The 17,812-nt window shown below is 38.4% G+C and overlaps 1 protein-coding gene across 1 annotated transcript; it reads right to left on the reverse strand.

Annotated features, from left to right (window-relative positions):
- Positions 1–593: 593 nt before the first annotated feature.
- Positions 594–6,159, reverse strand: LOC104445752 (cysteine-rich receptor-like protein kinase 10). Its single transcript, XM_010059678.3, is given in 9 exon segments — positions 594–779; positions 781–873; positions 1,104–1,211; positions 1,213–1,255; positions 1,386–1,623; positions 1,843–2,053; positions 2,224–2,345; positions 3,530–3,667; positions 5,326–6,159. Coding segments are annotated over 9 exon segments (1,926 nt in total). The 5' UTR covers positions 6,113–6,159.
- Between the last annotated feature and the right edge of the window lie 11,653 nt (positions 6,160–17,812).

Below are 17,812 nucleotides of genomic sequence, written 5' to 3' on the forward strand. Positions count from 1 at the left end.
CAAGTTTGCTAACTGATTGGCCTCACGATAATGGTGGACAACTTGGACTTCATGGAGATGGGCTAGACAAAATTGACATTTGGCAATAGGGGCTCGCAAAGTCCCCAAGGTTGATCAATGCCCAAGAGAAATCCTATTAGATATTGAGCACCTATAGCCTATAGGTATAGTTTTAACAACACCAAAGCCCAACTAGTTTCACAAGTGAAGACATGTATAGTCTAACAAGCACTATTTTGTCTAAAAAGAGAAGTAATATTCATCCTAATAGATGGACAATAATTTACAAATGTGCAATATTACAAAGGATTGACGTATGATTTAGCTTCAAATGATAATAACAACTTAGAAATAACTATGATGAATAACATGTGTAGAGTATTCTTTTTAAATGCACACTACCCCCTTAAACAATCAATAGCTTATTATCCAAATACATTGATTTTTGCTTATGATTCATAACAAAATCACTATGGAAAGTCAAGCAATCTCATCATGAGACCATCCATGAAGAATACTTTCACTTACGTAGCCATTCATTAGGGTACAATTCGGTAACCGACATGTCATTGGTCGACGAAGGCAAGGTCCTACTAGTAGATTGATTCAATCCAAGCTCTTCCATTGGGATGCTCAATCCCCCGATCTACTTCGGACAAAGAAGGCCGGATGTCGAGGCAATGGCGGGTTAAAGTAATTACTGCGAGCATGAGAACTATAGTTGCCATGGTGGGTCTAGTGGCTGGATCTTCTTGAATGCATAGTAAGCCAATGTGCAAGTAAGCAGCGAAGGACTTCATCCCTTGAATATGAATCAACAATAGATGGGTCCAACACTTTCAAGGGTGTGCCATTCCTCCATTTATTCCATACCTGCAAGAATAATTCTAGAAAATCTTCACAAAATTGTGGCATTAATTCAATGACTCATCATGCAAGACATCCGAATCTTGCAAATAATCATATATGACTAAGGAAAAGAACCACAAGTGTTTTTTTAAGGCTAAAGGACTAAGTTTTTACAAAGGAATTTCAATTTCACTTGATCAAAATTATAGAGAGTGCAATGTGAATATTTCCTGCTCTAGTGCAACGAAACTTACATAACTAGCAAGATATTCTCCCCCATCCAATTCGTGGTAGAAGTTATTCTTCTTGCCGCAAATGATCTCTATAAGTAGTATGCCAAAACTATAAACATCAGATTTCACTAGAGAACTCTCCATGCATTGCATATTCGGGAGACATGTAACCACTGCAAAACCAAACATTAGCCACATGTATATTGCAAAATTAGATGTAGATCAATGAGCATCCTTAAATAGATAAAATGAACATGTTTGGCATCTAATTACAAAGTCATCTACTCAAGATCTAAGACTTACAAAGTCCCCACGATTTTATTTGTGCTAGCCTGAATTTGATCGACTCCAAAAATCCTTGCCATGCCAAAATCTGAAATCTTCGGGTTCATTTCACTGTCTAACAAGATATTACTACATTTTAGGTCACGATGGATGATCCGGAGGCGAGAATCTTCATGTAAATAGAGCATTCCTCGAGTAATCCCAGATACTATTTTATAACGTACTGACCAATTCAATTGACTGCTTTTTTGAGGATCTGCATTATTACACCAAAACTCATTATGTGCTAGCATGTGGCACCTATTCAAAAGCTCAAGGTAAATATATTCTCTTATCGATTAAAGGTAGCTTAAAAAAAAAACTATAATTAGTTGAAAGAACAAAAACCTCTTAATTTCAAGTTTTCCATAGCTAGTGAATGCTAGAACATTTGATTTTAAGCAATTGTACATAAGAAGGTTAAATTGCAACATACCAAATAAGAAGTAATCAAGGCTTTTATTTGGCACAAACTCGTAGGCGAGTAGCTTTTCGTCCCCCTCCAAGCAAAATCCAAGTAGTCGTACAAGGTTTCTATGTTGAAGCTTTGCAACTAATAGAACTTCATTTTTGAATTCTTCATCACCTTGTCTAGAGCTTCGAGATAGCCTCTTCATGGCAATTTGCTGTCCATCCGGAATTCTACCCTAAAGTGTGTTGAATTTACCGTTTAATTCCTTATTGCAACTTTTTAAAAACTAAACTAAAAGAATGTTACATGTTTCTTTTCTTCTTCTTTTTTTATTTCTTTTTCAGCAACATTATCTTTCATATGTAAAGCATCCTTCATTGTTTCTAACTTATATGTAATATGTACCTGGAAAACTTCACCAAATCCACCTTCACCCAACTTGTTTTCAGGAGAGAAATCATTTGTCGCTGCTTGCATTGTAGCCAAGTCAAATTGCAAGGACTCCACAGTGGTAAGTTCATTTGCACCTGCATTACCAAAAAATGCAATTTGATTATCAAATTGTATCGACATTGGCTCTAGTGGAGTTTATTGGTTGCCGGTACTTGGGAACATTATCACAATGAAGAGCACCGGATTGGGCTGGCATGGTTATCCCTTAACCCAATGGAATCTTTCCCCTCTTGATTGGTCATGAAGAAAAAAATTATAATAACATCAATACTGTGGGGAACAAAATAATGAAATGAATCTTGTATCATGATCAATTCTTCATGCTGAAGGTACTGCTAGGTCTGTTAATTGTGGTGCAAATGCTACCTATGCTTGGAAGGAATTGATAAATGTTAGGAGCATTTTGAGGCCTTGTTTTGTGATTGGTCATGTTGAATCTATATCCCTCTGGAATGACTCATGGCATCCAAATGGGATCTTGCTGGACCTATTCCCAAGGAGAATACTTTACTATTATGCTCATCTCTGATATGATTTATACTCTAAATGGAAAAGGCCCAATGTGAGGTCTAAAGACAAGGTATCATTCTAGGTAGCTATTTGTGGTGTAATTTGTCTGAACGCTTCTTCGGAAGACCAAGATTCTTGCACTGCTGCTTCCTGTGACATTCTCACCTCTACTTCAGCTTTGGAGATTGTGAGCAAAAGAGCCATGAGTCAAATGGTATCGGCTGATTTGATTTTCATCTAATTTGCTAAGGTTTGGATTCATGTTTTGTTTGCAATATAAGATAAGCTGCCTATATTTCAAGGAATTGACAGATAGTCTTCTAAGCAAGGTCGAACTCTCTACTTTTTGTGTCATGAAAGCACTGAGATTGTTTAAATTTTCTTGATGCAGCAGGCTATAAAAAGGAGAGATTTTCATTGGTGTTTGGGAAAATTTTTGTAGACTTGCTACATCTATTTATCTTTAAGGCCAGAAATGAGGTGTTACATTTCCAAACTTATTGATGGCATTATGATTGCCTGTGCAGTCATGTAGTTTTCAAGGTTTGAAAGAACATGAAGAATCTGATCTTTGTCCTTGATCATTTCCATTATATGTGCTCCGTTTATATCAAACGGACTCTTAATTCATCTAATTAACATATATGATTCTTTATGAAAAATCAAGAAATATCATAATATGCTCATTTATTTGGCATAGACAGCTTAAAAAAAAAAAAAAAAAAAAAAAGGCAATTAGTCAATTTACCGTCTTTTCCTTTGACGACTTCATGTGTCTTCTTTCTCTTTCTTCGAAGCAAACAACAAATATAAACGACAAGGACCATAACACCTCCAATAGGAACGGTAATGGCGATGGTTATCACGGTAGATTTGTTGCTTTTTCCTGCACAATTTCCGTATTGTTTATGAGACAACTGCCAAATAAATCTAAAAACATTTTAGATGAAAACGTGAATAATATGTAAACATTCCAATATTGTGCTTTTTCTTTTTTCTTTTTTTGTTGTTGTCAGAAACGCTGTGCTTCACTAGGTAGGAATATGGCCTAAGACTGACGCGTGAAGATTGGCAATTACGCACACAAGAAGGGGCTTGAGAAATTTGAATAGAGAGGCTCAAACAGAAAGTCTGAACTTCTATTGCAATTCTAGCATTTATAAGTTTCAGTTTTTGGTAAATTGACGGAGACGAATAAATGAAGAATATTAAGAAGCAAAAAAAAAATTCGGATTAACAACCCACGTTTGATCACCTACGAAGTCCGGCAATAGGGAATTATTGCCGCTGCTGCAGCACACGAGCACTTGGGTCTAAATCCCTCTAAAAAAACCCTATTCACATTAGCCTTATAAATATATCAACCACCGCCACAAGAAGTCCAATTTTGGTCTTCTTTATGAACCCCACACACGAAATTAGAGGGAAAATTACCCAATGAGTCCTAATTCTATTGTATTGTATGTATACTAATTCACTTTTGAAATTTTCAAATTTACCCAATTTAAAACTAGATCTTGATGAAAAATTCGAATGTAATCTTTCTAATCAAGAAATCGATGACAAAACAATCCATTAATCTCCAATTGTCCTATATGACATACTGCCATGGCAGGGATTTCTAGCAAAAAGTGGCCAGAAGGACTACATTAAAATCTTACACAAAAGTTTGACATCCATAAAATAGGTTTAAGGATAATTGAACCATAAATTGCCTTGTTGTTGCCGGCACAGCTTTTAGGCATATGTTTCCCATACGGTATTTCTTGCTTGGCTGATTTTTATTTTTTTATTTTTGGTCAAAAATACGGATGAGATGCATTAATTAACCGAGTTATTTGTGAATACATCAAGAGCATCAGCACATAGCAGATTTAAAAGTGCAAATGGGGGTTGAGTAACTTGCTTGGATGATCTAAGCTCGACAATTTGTCTTACCATTTTTAATTTTTGTTTTGGACGATTAGCAGTGATCACCACCAACAGTGTGACCTTAAAGGTGGTTGATATGGACTCTAAGCCTAGATCAATTTAGATGTCGATCTACTTCTCTTATTGTTGAAACCCTTTTGTGTTTATATCACTACACAAACGGTGGTGACTAAATGAGGAGAATGAACATCTACTAATGATTAATTACCCTCGGCCTAAACTCACTTTATTATTAATTTAAAGATCTCACATGACGGCTTGCGAGCAATGATTTCTGTAACTTTTGATTCAATGAGAACTCACCGTGATAGCTGACTATTAGCCATGTCCATGCGCCAAAGATTGAGACATGGACCCTAGCTTCTTTTGCTGAAAATATAGAATCACTCCGTACCTTCTTTTTGGCAAAACTGTATTTATCCAACGCGCTGACCCAAAAATTAATCAGATGGTCTATGGAGTATATGGATTTAACTTATTTGAACAATTAATCGTACAAATCTCATGTGGAACTCATATAATTAATAATTAGATGATCTTAATTCACCCAGATTAAAAGAGGACAAAAAACAAAAAGCCACGTGCCTAATACCTGAACAAGAGCCAACGTACCTGGAGGCGGCGGCGGTGGCGGAGGCGGAGGCGGAGGCGGTGGCGGAGGTGGAAGTGGCTCGGCAACTGGGCTAAAGAAAGAATAGGTCTCGAAATGGAACTGGCAACTCGGCGCCAGGGTCCTCAATCCTTTCCTCCCGACACAACAGTTCTCGAAGGTCCCGACAATTATCTTTTGGCACTCGATGCATTGCTCCTCCGTCAAGTCTGGCGTGCACTGCGCCATTGCGTAAACCGTGTCAGACCCGTCGGACATGGTCTTCGTAGCATACTTCCTCAGTGAGCCACTGCCGGTTGCCTCGCGCTGCATACCTTCCATCTCTCTCCCCAGCTTGTACATGACCTGGCTTGCGACGTTGCCCGTGTTGGACAAAGTGTAACTGGGTTCAGTCTTAACTATGCCGAAGATCGAGGCGTCAGAGTATCTGACGTTGCAGAACTCGCTGTAGAGGACCGCCTCCTTCTGGAGGGGGCAGAGGCGGCGTATGTCGGAGGCCGAGGTGTTGAGGCAGGTGCGGCAGCTCTCGGCAGCGAGGTCACCACGGCAGGAGCCGATGACGTAGAGGGTTTGGGAGGTGCCGGAGACGGCGGAGGAGGCATTGAAGAAGCCATAGTTGAGCAACGAGGAGTTGGTGGAGATGGAGGTGAGGAGGTTGGTGAGGGTGGTTTGGTAGGCGCTGTCGGCCGTAAAGTTGCCGGTCGAACCACAGTAGTTCGCCAGGAGTTGGGCGTTAATGGTGGAAGCAAAGGTGAGAAGAAACAAGAGGAGGAGATTTGGAGGATCCATTCTTCTTAGTTTTTTTTTTTTTTTTTTTTGGGCGTTTCGGGTGTTTCTTTGATTAGTGTCGAGAGGCTAATACTGTAAATACACCAATATTTGGTGCAGCTTCTACACAAGTTGCGTCATCGAAATATCTACTTCGTCGACGTCTTCTACCTCGGTGTCGCCAGGGGTTGTTCGTCGACAAATATTAGGTAGTCCTGCACGATTCAGCGGCCGACACGTGGCGCGACGCGGCACGCGTGGATCCCTTGGACGAAGCCTCTCTCTCTCCCTCCCTCCCTCCCCAACGTTCATTCTCTCCAACACGCAACTTCTTGTCACGGTAAAACACTGTTCAGATCTTGGGAAATAGGAAGGAAAAGAAAATAGAAATGTCAGTATCAATGATGGCCCAAAATAAACAGGAAAACAAAATTATCTAATGAAGGTTCTTGACAGGAACGTCTTGCTAACTTGCTATGTCAATTGGGAATATAATACTTGAATCCATAGTGCCACAATGAAAACAAATTTTCCAACGATTGTCCGCATTGACCAAATAAAATCAAAAGTTACAAAGTAATATGTGTTGACTAGTTAAAACTCAAGCCACAGAGTTAGATTGATCAAAATTAGGTTACAAAACTTCAACAAAAAAACATTAGTTTACAAAACTGTTTTTTCTAGGAGTAGGTAAGATCGTGAGTGATTATCTAAATAATCCGTTATATACAAGAATCAATAATGGCCGGATACCTCATTTAATAAATTAATTGTATAAACTAATCTTAGTAAGTATAGTATTTTCCTAAAACAAAACCCCATGATGTTGGCATGCAGGTGACCCGTTGCGTAGAGATGCAAAGCTGGCAATAAAGAATAATTTGACTCAAGATGTATTTTGAAGGCGGTTGGTTGAGGTTGTGGGTGTCGGTGTGTCGAGCGGTGATACTGATTGGAGTGCTGACTTTTTAACTTTAGCCACGTAATTGAAAATAATCTTCTTTCTATCAAAATAGAAGTTGTAATTCAATGTGTAAGCCCAAACAAGAAACATAGGCACTATTGATTGCCCCATAATGGACATGAACGGGGAGGGTTTTCTACGATATCATCAACATGATCAAAATAGTTATTTCAAGTTTAAAAGATCATCGTGTTGAATGATAATTGGAAATGAATTTGTTTGTTCATTTCCACTCAATTGATTAGTGAAAGTCTGTCAAAAAGATGAGATTGAGAAGTTGCGAAGGTTCTAAGAGGGCAAATAGTTTAAAAATCCTAAATCTATTGCACTTTTCTCAATTCAATTTTAAACCTTTTTAATTTTACTACTTCAGTCATAAACCTTTGTCACTTTTTATCAATTGAGTTCATCGGCTAGTTTTGGTAGTTCGCGACGTGGATACCAGTCACGCTACGTGACATGATCGGTCTTGACATGGATAATTTTTAATAATATTCTAATTCTTGAAATTTTTTATACATTTTTTATTTTTTATTTTTTTATTTTCCTTTTTCCTCTTTCTTTCTTTTCACTTTGTTCTTCATTTTACCGGTGGTCGGCCATTAGCCACGGTGGCCGGGCTAGCCTTGCTCGTCGAAGCAAGGCTTAGTCGGCGAGGGTGAGCCCTAGTGAGGGTTGCCCTCGTCGAGGCGAGACTCGGTGAAGGTCGGCCTCGCCTAGGCCAGGGCAACCTCGCCAAGCATCGGCCATTAGCTGAGCAAAGGTGACACCGAGTGAGGCCGCCTTGGCTTGGGCAAGGCCAACCTTCACCGAGTCTTGCCTCGGCAAGGCCGACACTCCCTTAAGCGAGGGCAAACCAGAGCAAGGGTTACTCTCACTAGCTTGGGCGAAGGCAATACTCGGCAAAGTTGCCTTGGCTTGGGCAAGGGTTGGGCTCACCTAGTTTGGGTAAGGCCAATCCTCGCCATTGGCTAGTCGAGCCTCACCTGCGACAGGCAAGACTAGCTTAGTAGCTATGGCTAGTGGCTAGCCACCAGCAAAAGGAACAAGAAAGTGAAAAAGAAAGAAAGAGGGAAAAATGAAAAATAAAAAAATGTATAAAAATTTCAAAAAAATTAAAATATTATTAAAAATTGTCTACTCTTTGAATGTACTTGGAGTAGTTCATTGTCAAATACATCTCGATTTCATTTGTAGATGAAGATGAAGAGCTAGCAAAAGCTAATGGGTATTCTTCTTTTTGTGAAGCGATAGCCATATAGATTTCAAGCACTTCTCCCTTTTACATCTTTTACATGAAATTCCACTTCTTTTTACATTTAGTCTAATGTGTGATGGTGCCCCCTTGAGATTTGCTTTATATGGATGCCACGCCAATGACTCTTTTGTTTAAGAACTCTTAAGCATTAATAATATCGTCATGTTTTTGACAAAAAAAAAAATGTGATGGTGCCAACATTACTTTAAAACTAGTGACATTGCCCATGTTTTGCTTGTGTTATTGTAGAAGTAGCTAAAGTTACTAATAAGATAAACAACTTTAGGTAATATGATTAAACGTAGGCATAAACTTAGAAAAAAGAATAGATCCATTTTATCAAAACCATGTTTGATCTTGGCTAAAGATGGCACCAAGTACGAGGAACCAAAATGAACACATCAATAAGAGTAATATAATTACATCAAATAATTTTTTATTGTTAATATAGTGTTGCGATGATGAAAATGAGTTATGGCCGATGCCAGTCATCGCCCAGACCCCGACCACCAACGTAGAAGAAAATAAACAGTAGAATAGGGGAAAAAAGACGAAAGAAAAACGAAAAATAAATAAATAAATAAATAAAATAAATTAAATAAAACAGCATTGTTCCGAGCCCTATTGGCTAGGTTATAGGACAATTGATACTAACTAGATCGGCACAATACCGATTTCTAGGCTAAATTGATCAAAATTATTGCATTGAAAAATTGTTATAAGGTTTACGATTATATTAGTTAAATTGAAAAGTTTATGATTGATTTATTGGTCGTACAATAAGTTTAAGATTTTTTAAATAATTTTCTCTATTTTCCACTCCTACCATATAATTAACATTTTTTTTTACTTGAAACATCATGCCTGCCTACATAAAAAAAGTATCTCACATTATTGTTTTTTTTTTTTTTTTTTTTTAATGGAGTTTTCATGTTTTACAAATACATGTGGTCTCTCTCTATTTATAAATTTATGTTTTTGAATTGGATATTTTAATATGGTGTTAAGATCATATTCCGCCTTAGTTTATTTGGTGCGTGCAACCCTATTCGTCAAATATTATGACGAAAGTTGTCTTAGACATAATTAATTTTGTCCCAATATTTGATCTTCACTTCCGTGTTAACACCTTGATCTTTGTCTAAACAATTAGTACGAAGGTAAAGGATGATAGAGACTGGAGTCGAATATTCAAAGTTGATTTTTTCCAACACGGCTCTCGTGGCTCAGGTCAAAGTGCTTTTGTCCGAAAAGGCTGAACCGCGTGCTGTGTTTCTTTATTATATTGACCCACCAATCGGTGTCTCGATTGGACGGACGGCCATAAAGTCTCTGGAGCAACAATTCAACATAAAATGAAAAGGAAAAGACTTAAGAATTGAGTGATTGCTAATGAATGAATAATGGATCAACCGTATTTTGATCTCTTAAGTCTAACATTGACCACTAACGAGATAAATATCTAGGGTTATGGCATGGCTATTTACGTAGTCTTTTCAACATTTTCGAGATAAATATAGTACAAATATGATTATTTTCATACGGCATTTATTTATTTTAAAGAAAAAAAATGCTCATCTAAGTGATAATTTTTAATTGATGAATGTGTTGAAAATGTTATATCACTCAAATGATCAATTGAAAAGTTAAACTACTTAAAAAAGAAAAAGTCATCACTTGAATAAGTGCCATACAAAAGTTATAATACTTATATTATTTTTTTCTCCAAAATTTTCTCATACGTGGCCAAGAAGTTGGTTTAGAAAGTTTTACTTGGAGAAAGTTACAAGTGTGATATATTAAAACTTTCTATTGTATATCAAAAGTAAAAAACCCTGTAGATAGTGATTGAATTCTTGGTATAGGGTCACATAGAGTTTTAGGGTGAAAGTATACTCAAATATCAAAACTTGACAAGTGTGGACACTTAAATGCCAAAATTTCTAAAATATATAATTAAGTGCCACTTTTTAAAAAAAATAAAAATTGGACCCTTAAGTGTCAACTTCGACGAGACTTGCAAAAAATCTGACGTTGCATTATTTTAATAATAAAACTAATCTACGTGTCTCGTTGAAATGTCTACTGAGCAATGCTTGTCCCAAAACGACATCGTTTTGCCCCAAACATTTTTAGTTTATAAATTTAATTTAATTAATATTTATATTAAAAATCATATTTGGACCATTTTGGACTTATCTAGCCATGTTAGTGCCACGTGTATAATTTTTCTTTAAGAAATGTCACGTCATTTAAATCCTCCACGTTAGTAATTTGGCCATAAATTCTCGCCGTTGACACTTAAGCATTAATTTATTATCCGATTTTGGCACTTAAATATATCTTTTGGAAGTTTTGGCACTAAATGTCCACCTGTGTCAAAACTCATGCCAAGTTTTGACACTCGAGGTGTCGGGCACTCAAGTTCCAGTATGATATTCCAAAATCCACTTAACTTTGTTCAGTGCCCTCTAATTTCGGGGCATCATTCTCATATTTTCGCCAATCATCATTCTCATATTTTCGCCAATCTATATGAACCAGTACGTACTGTTAGTAAATTAGAGTCGATGACGTTGAGTAAACCCATCGTCCACTACGCAAGGAGTGCACAACTTTCCTTAGAGATCAGAATTGCTATAAATAATATAATTTCCATTCTATTTTCCACCTTTCCACCACATATTCTCCGGTTTGACTTCTAATGAACTCTTAACTAGAATTTAGACCTTTCAAAAGCATGAACTTAAGTAAACAACAACCTGCATCGTCTTACTTCTAAATTCAGCGTGGATCCTTTCAGTGATTTTATCTCCTAGGTTGTGGATCCGTCATCAAAGCTTCATTTACTGATGTTGTTGTTGAGCCATTAATAGATATAGTCGACACTTCTCTACCACTGTTATCTGTCATATATGCAGGCTGTGTCAACGTTGGGAGGCCTTTGGCTCACCAACACTAAAACCACCAATAATATGTTTGGTTGTCTCAATACGCTCTCTTGAACACATAGCAACACAATGTGGATGCATCTTAAGACGCATTTGATAATGTTTCTATTCTTGGAAATAATTTAAGTTTAGAAATAATTTTTTTTTTAATGTTCCTTAGATGAGTTTTTGAGTGTTTAAACGTGTATGATAACTGTATAAAATTTTTATTCCCAGAAAAAAAAAAAAACAGGAATGTGTTTGGCACGACTTTCAAACTTTTTTTTCTGACATATCTTTTAATTTTTCTGAGACTTTTCTATTTTTTTTTCCTCTTTTCTTGTTCCTCCTCTAGCTGGTTGCTAGGTCTGGTGATGGTTGGCGATTGGCCAAGGACAAGACTAGTGATCTCATTGGCCTCGAGGAGCCTCACCTCACCCAACCGCCGCAAGATCAGCTTTGCCCGGCCACAACGAGTCTCGACCTCACCCAGTCAAGGGAGGCCCACCTCGCCAAGTCACAATGAGGTCGCTAGATCTCGTCTTTGGCCGGTCATTGACCATTGCTAAGGCCTAGCAACTAGCTAGAGTAGGAGGAAGAAGAAAAGAAAAGAAGAAAAATGACTTGTTTCAGAAATTATTCCTGGGAATAAAGAAATAACTTTTTATTACCTCTTAATTTTATTCCAAATATATTCCCTAGCCACCGATCTATTCTGGGAAAAAGAAAAATTAGTAATCTGGCACACGTGCTGAACTTCAAAGAAATTGAAGTAGACAACCAAGTGTCGTATGTTGAGAAACCAATGCGAATCGTGAATAAAAAGAGTGTGTCTTGCGTAACGAAGTCATTCCCTTAGTTAAGGTCCTATGGCGATACCATGGCATGAAAGAAGAAGCTTGGAAAAAGGAAGAAATTATAAAGTGTCAGTACCCACATCTTTTTTTATGCTTAGGTACTAGGGGTGAGCGGTTTCGGGTTTCTTACAGGTTTCGCTTGGAACCTGAAACCTACCTTGTCAAAGGTTCCAGGTTCCAATAGGTTTTTTTTTTTTAATTTCATTTTTAGTTTAAAAAAATGGAAATAAACGTAACAATAATAAACAAGCTTGTCATTAATAAAAAGAATACAAAACGAAGAAAATTATCAATAGAGGAAAAATAATTCTTGACATGGAATTTAACTAGATAAAAGAGAATACTAGCATCGATCGATTATCTTTCTTAACCCGAAAAAAGAAGAATTATGATCTGACGGAACAAAGAATCAATCAATGCATTTGAAGTTTCAGCGGACCCATGCTTTTGGCTATAAGGATGCCGGAAAAAGTCATAGAGCCGCGGCCATTCCAATTATTTGCCCCTTTCTTATACACAGCAACATAAGAATTTGGAAACAATCAAGCAGCAATAGACAAGGCCTTTTAACACTTTGTCCAACATGACATGTATAGATTCGCGGCTATTCTCATCTGTGTACATAATTCTCTTCCCCAGAAGTTTCATTAGCTCATTTTTGATGACTCATTCCAGCTTCATGATTGCTAATTTGTTGACGAGACGAATTAGACACGGATCTTAAGCTATGTAGCTCTTAGGTCAATTGGCTTGTATTTGCCCAAATCATTTTTATGAAGTATGCCATTTGGAGACAACAAGCGTTGGAGAGTGAGGAAAAACCGAGCCTAACATCATCACATGAATAAGCCGAGTCCCAGTAAGGACACGTTCCACAATAAAAATTTAGTCTCCAAGCAAGTGGCTAATGCTGGAAAAAGAAGCCAACAAGAAAGAATTTAGCCATACCTATTGAAATCCAACACGTGCGCACCAGCAACTTGGCAATCCATACCCTTTACTACTCAAGAGCTACTAGAAAGGATAACAGCAATGTTAGGACAATCAAATAACCAAAAACTTTGAAGACATCATGCAATTTGATGGTAGGAATGTAAGCTCTAGACCCCTACCAAGAGTAATAAAGAACCCAAAAAAAAAAAAAAACATCCACTCATTGACAAACTTATGAATTTGAGATCTCGTTCGGCCTGCATTGTGCAAACAAGCGCAGATCTGTTAGGAGCTCAATTTGTGAAGAAGTTAGCTCTTTTGATGACAAATAGAACAATTCAGCACGTAATTGGATATGAGAACTACTTAGTTTCCTTTTCTTTCTCTATCTTTCAATCCTATTGTTTTTGCCTCAAACTCTCAGCAGTTGGCATGATATGATATTAGTGCACGTAGTTTCAAGAGTTTACTAAGGTTTGAAAGTAGATGTACAGACAACTAATGCAAAACTAGAGTTGCAAATGCAAATGCTAATGATCCTAATCCATTATATATTGTGAGTTATTCAAAAGTATCAGCTCAAATGGGGTAAGTACACAATCAGTGTCAAAACTTATGTACAGTGCTCACTTTGGTGCTAAAACTTTATTTTGGATTACTTAAGTGCCAAAACTTTTGAAAAATGATCATTTTAGTGTCAACACCAATCTAGTTGGCCGGAAATTCGACGTGACGTTTTTTTTTAAATTTTTGAAGCTGATGTGACTTGCCGAAGAGTACAGTTAGCATTTAAACAACAAAACAACGCCGTTTGGTGTCTTTCCCCAATTCAAAACCCTAAATCCCCAAATTAGGAGAGAGAGAGAGAGAGAGAGAGAGAGAGGGAGAGAGAGAGAGAGAGAAGGCATGGCATGGGTTCTTGTCGTCTTCTTCCCCGAAGAACAACATCAGCACCAACCAACAATGACACCAGTAGCATATCAACACAGGCACCAGCACAACTCCGCCTCCGATTCGTCCGACAATGTTGACAAGTCCAAGCTCCTCTCCTCCTCCTCCTCTCCTCCTCCGTCTCCTTCCCCCTTCAAAAGGACCCACTTCAGCTGCTCCCGAGCAAAGCCCAATCTGCCATCTCCATCTCGTGCCCTCCTTGTTTCCCCGACCCTCCTCGTCTTCGCTCTCTCTCCACCTTCGACCCCCCTTCTTCCTCTTGCTCCTCCGCCATTGCCTCCTATTATTCCCATCGCTTCTTGCCCGAGCAACAACCTCAGCCTCTCCTCGCTCACCTAGTCGAGCATCTATGACAGAGGCCGAGCGATGGTGGCGAGCAACTACGACGGCGACTAATCGAGCTAGATTGGTGTTGGGCAAGGATTAGACAAAAAAAACCCCAATTTCAATCCCCAAATAAAAAAATAAAAAAATCCCCAAATGAGTTGTGCGGCGTCGTTTTTGTGAAGGCATCCACTTAGGACTGCAAAATGACGTCATTTTCTTAAGGAGGATGGAAAACGACGTCATTTAAAAGCCATGTCGAATTTTTTTTTTTAATATAAAAGCCACGTAATCATTTTGGCTGGAATCTCTCGCTGATGGCACCAAAGTGATTGTTTTTCATCCAATTTGGTACTTGAGTGATCTAAAATAAAGTTTTGGCACCAAAGTGAGCGCCACACACAAGTTTTGGCACTGATAGTGTACTTACCCCCAACTCAAAGATGGATTTGCCAGGAGTAAGGAGGGACAGAATGTGAAATTAGTAAGTTGGGGCTGAAATGAATTTTTAGAAAAGCGAGATATTGTACTTATTTCCCTTTATTTGAGGGAGAAGGACAAACTACAAACATATATAAAAGCATAACTGAATACATGCATTGCATAAAAAAAATCTCTATGATTTGCTGGTGCTCCCACAGAGCCCATTTGAAAAAACAAGGAATAAAAGTGGTTGGACAATGATAATAGAAGTTTAAATCAATCATAGTTCAAGTGTATTATACTAATAGAACTTACATTAGTTACTACTTGCAGAGGTTTGAGAGAAAGTTATTGCTAGAATAATGAACAAAAGTTATGGAAGAATGCCAATTCTTCCTTTTAACACAATCAACAACACTAAATTGTTGTAGGAATAGCTAAACAAGGGATTTAATCTACCATACACTATATGTAGCATAGTTCCTTTGCATAACATATCAAATTAGCAATGACATAGGACAAGCTTGTTCTTTAAGCCCTAAAGACTCAATTATTTGCTAGTTCAAGAGCAACTAATCTAGTTTCCCAAACTAAGCTTGTTTATCTTCCTAGTTCCCTCCTAAGGTGGCACCTAACTCCCCTTGTAATGCCACTAAAGTTTGTCTTCTCTCAATTAAATCTCAAGAAGCTAAATAGGTTTAACTTCTAGGGCTATTAGAGTCTATATCCCTAATTTAGCACATGTTTCCACTTAATGCACTTATGGACTATCCTCCAAAATTCTAAGGATAGGTTTAAGCCTTGCTAGACAACTTGTCCCACAAGTTCACTCTTAATTAATCCAAATTCAAGAAAATAAAGTATAAATAAGAGGACTATTGAATTACTGTCTTAACTTGGGCTTGGAAGAAGCTGCTTGGCCTTCGTGACTTGATCCAACATCATTTTAAATGGTGCGTTGGTAATGGGCTATCTGTCTCTTTCTGGTTTGATCACTAGCACCCTCGTGGTCCCCTCTACAAGCTGTTCTCTGACCGTGAAATCTACTGTTCTGGTATATCAAGGCTTGCTACGGTTGCTACTGCTTTTTCTGCCTTTCCCCTATCTTCTGCTGTTGCCTCCTCTATTAGTAATTGGAATGATCCCCTTCCAACCCTCAATGAGGCCAGTGACCGTCTTCTATGGCTTGGTCATTCCTCGGGGAGTGTTTTCTCTTGCCTCAACTTGGTGCCTTCTAAGGCCGAGGGATGTTGTGGTCCCCGGTCGAGATTTATTTGGAACCCCTCCTTACCTCCTCGATATCAAACCCATCTATGGTTAATCTCCGCAATCGTCCGCCAACCTGTATTGTTATTAGCTCACGAGAGAATCCCTAATGTTACTTGTGCCTTCGTTCTTCTACACCAGACTCGGTTGATCACCTTTTCTTCGGATGTTCTATCACTAATCACCTTGCATCCTTTTGGGCGGCTAAGTGTAACTTACCTTGGAGGATTCATGCTTGAAACGACAATCTTTTATGGGTTATTGAGCACATTTCTGATGCATCCTTCCACCAATCCTTGGCTCGCTTTGCCTTTGGTGCCTTATGCTATCTCATCTGGAAAGTAGGAAATAGCATTATCTTCTGCAATGAAAGATTATACCTCCCGACTTTAAAGGACCTCCTTTGTAAAGCTGTTAATGATAAGGCTTTATCATTTCCCAAGGTCCTGGACAACCCCCGTAATAGAAGACTTCAACATAGTTGGGGCATCCCCCCTACCATCTTTGATTGATTTTGCTTATTGGCGCCCTGTTGCGGCCTGGTTTCCCTTCTTGGTGCCTCTCCTCTTCTTCTCCTCTTTATATCTTTTCCTTGTGCGGGCCATAGTGTTGTGTGCTCTTTGCCCTTGGCCGCTGTTTGGCCTTCTTTGCTGCTGCTTTTATCTGCATTGAGTGTGAGTTGGTGCCGGGTCCCCTCCCTTTGTTGTACTTCTGTATAGCTTTTTGTGCAAAAGTCTATATACCTATTACCTTTTACCAAAAAAAAAAAAATATCTTGAGATCACTCGATATTGACACTTGTAATGCGACCTATGCTAATTAAGCGGCATCTGTGCTGCTTGTGTGGCTAGACCCTAATTGAGTTCAGCGCCTATTCGGGGTTTCCCATGTGACCCATGGTTTAGCTTGGTTGATCCATAAATAACCCTCAGTTATCTTGTAATCATTTAGGATCGATCAACTTGCCTTGGCACACAGTCGCGTGGAATCGGATTAGGGTCGATCACAAATGATATAGTAACCATGCAAAGTCACTGACGACTAGTATATATACTCGAGCTGAATCAATCTATATCCATCCATTGATCGACTCATGATGGCACGTGATTGTCCACATTGATCCTTGTCGTCAAATAGTCTTTTCATGGTCGAACGCTCTAGTTGAATGTAATCCTAATCCAAAGTCGCCTTATTCCTAATAAGCTAGTTGGCTCATGAACAATCCCTAGGATTGACTCACAGTCTAATCTCATTATAAGCGTATCGATCATTAGTCCATTCCTTGCGCTTGAGATATAGGTCTGAATTGAGGATGTCACAGGACATATAAAGTTAGTGCATTAATTTACCAAGGCTTTTGTTCAAAGCTTATATCACTTCTCCTTCCGCCTTCTACCCAGTAGGGAATGCTTTTGTCTTGAATCATTATCCCTTATGAGATCTCCTATCTTGTCGGAAAACCCTCGCCAACTCCCGGGTAGGCTCGTCAACCGTGACACCAAGTCGGTTTCCATGCCTCTGGCTATGCCCCCGCTTGGTCCCCCGTATATTGAAGGTTTTTTAGCATGTCGTCATGAGCACTCAAGAGAACCATTAACTTAAAGAAGAAAACAAAGACTTGAGAAGAAAAAAAGTCATCCATAGGATTTCCAGTTAAATAGAACCTGCCCATTGTTCACTAATGGTATCCACGGAAGGCCAAGCAGATCAAGGCCTGTGAAGCTATTATATAAAACAATTACTTGTATCATCGGGCGTATGATTCTGTAATTGTCACTCCATTGAACGATTGTTGTATTGATCTACTAATGGATT

Source organism: Eucalyptus grandis, chromosome 5 (assembly GCF_016545825.1).
Source record: "Eucalyptus grandis isolate ANBG69807.140 chromosome 5, ASM1654582v1, whole genome shotgun sequence".
NCBI classification, from domain to species: domain Eukaryota; kingdom Viridiplantae; phylum Streptophyta; class Magnoliopsida; order Myrtales; family Myrtaceae; genus Eucalyptus; species Eucalyptus grandis.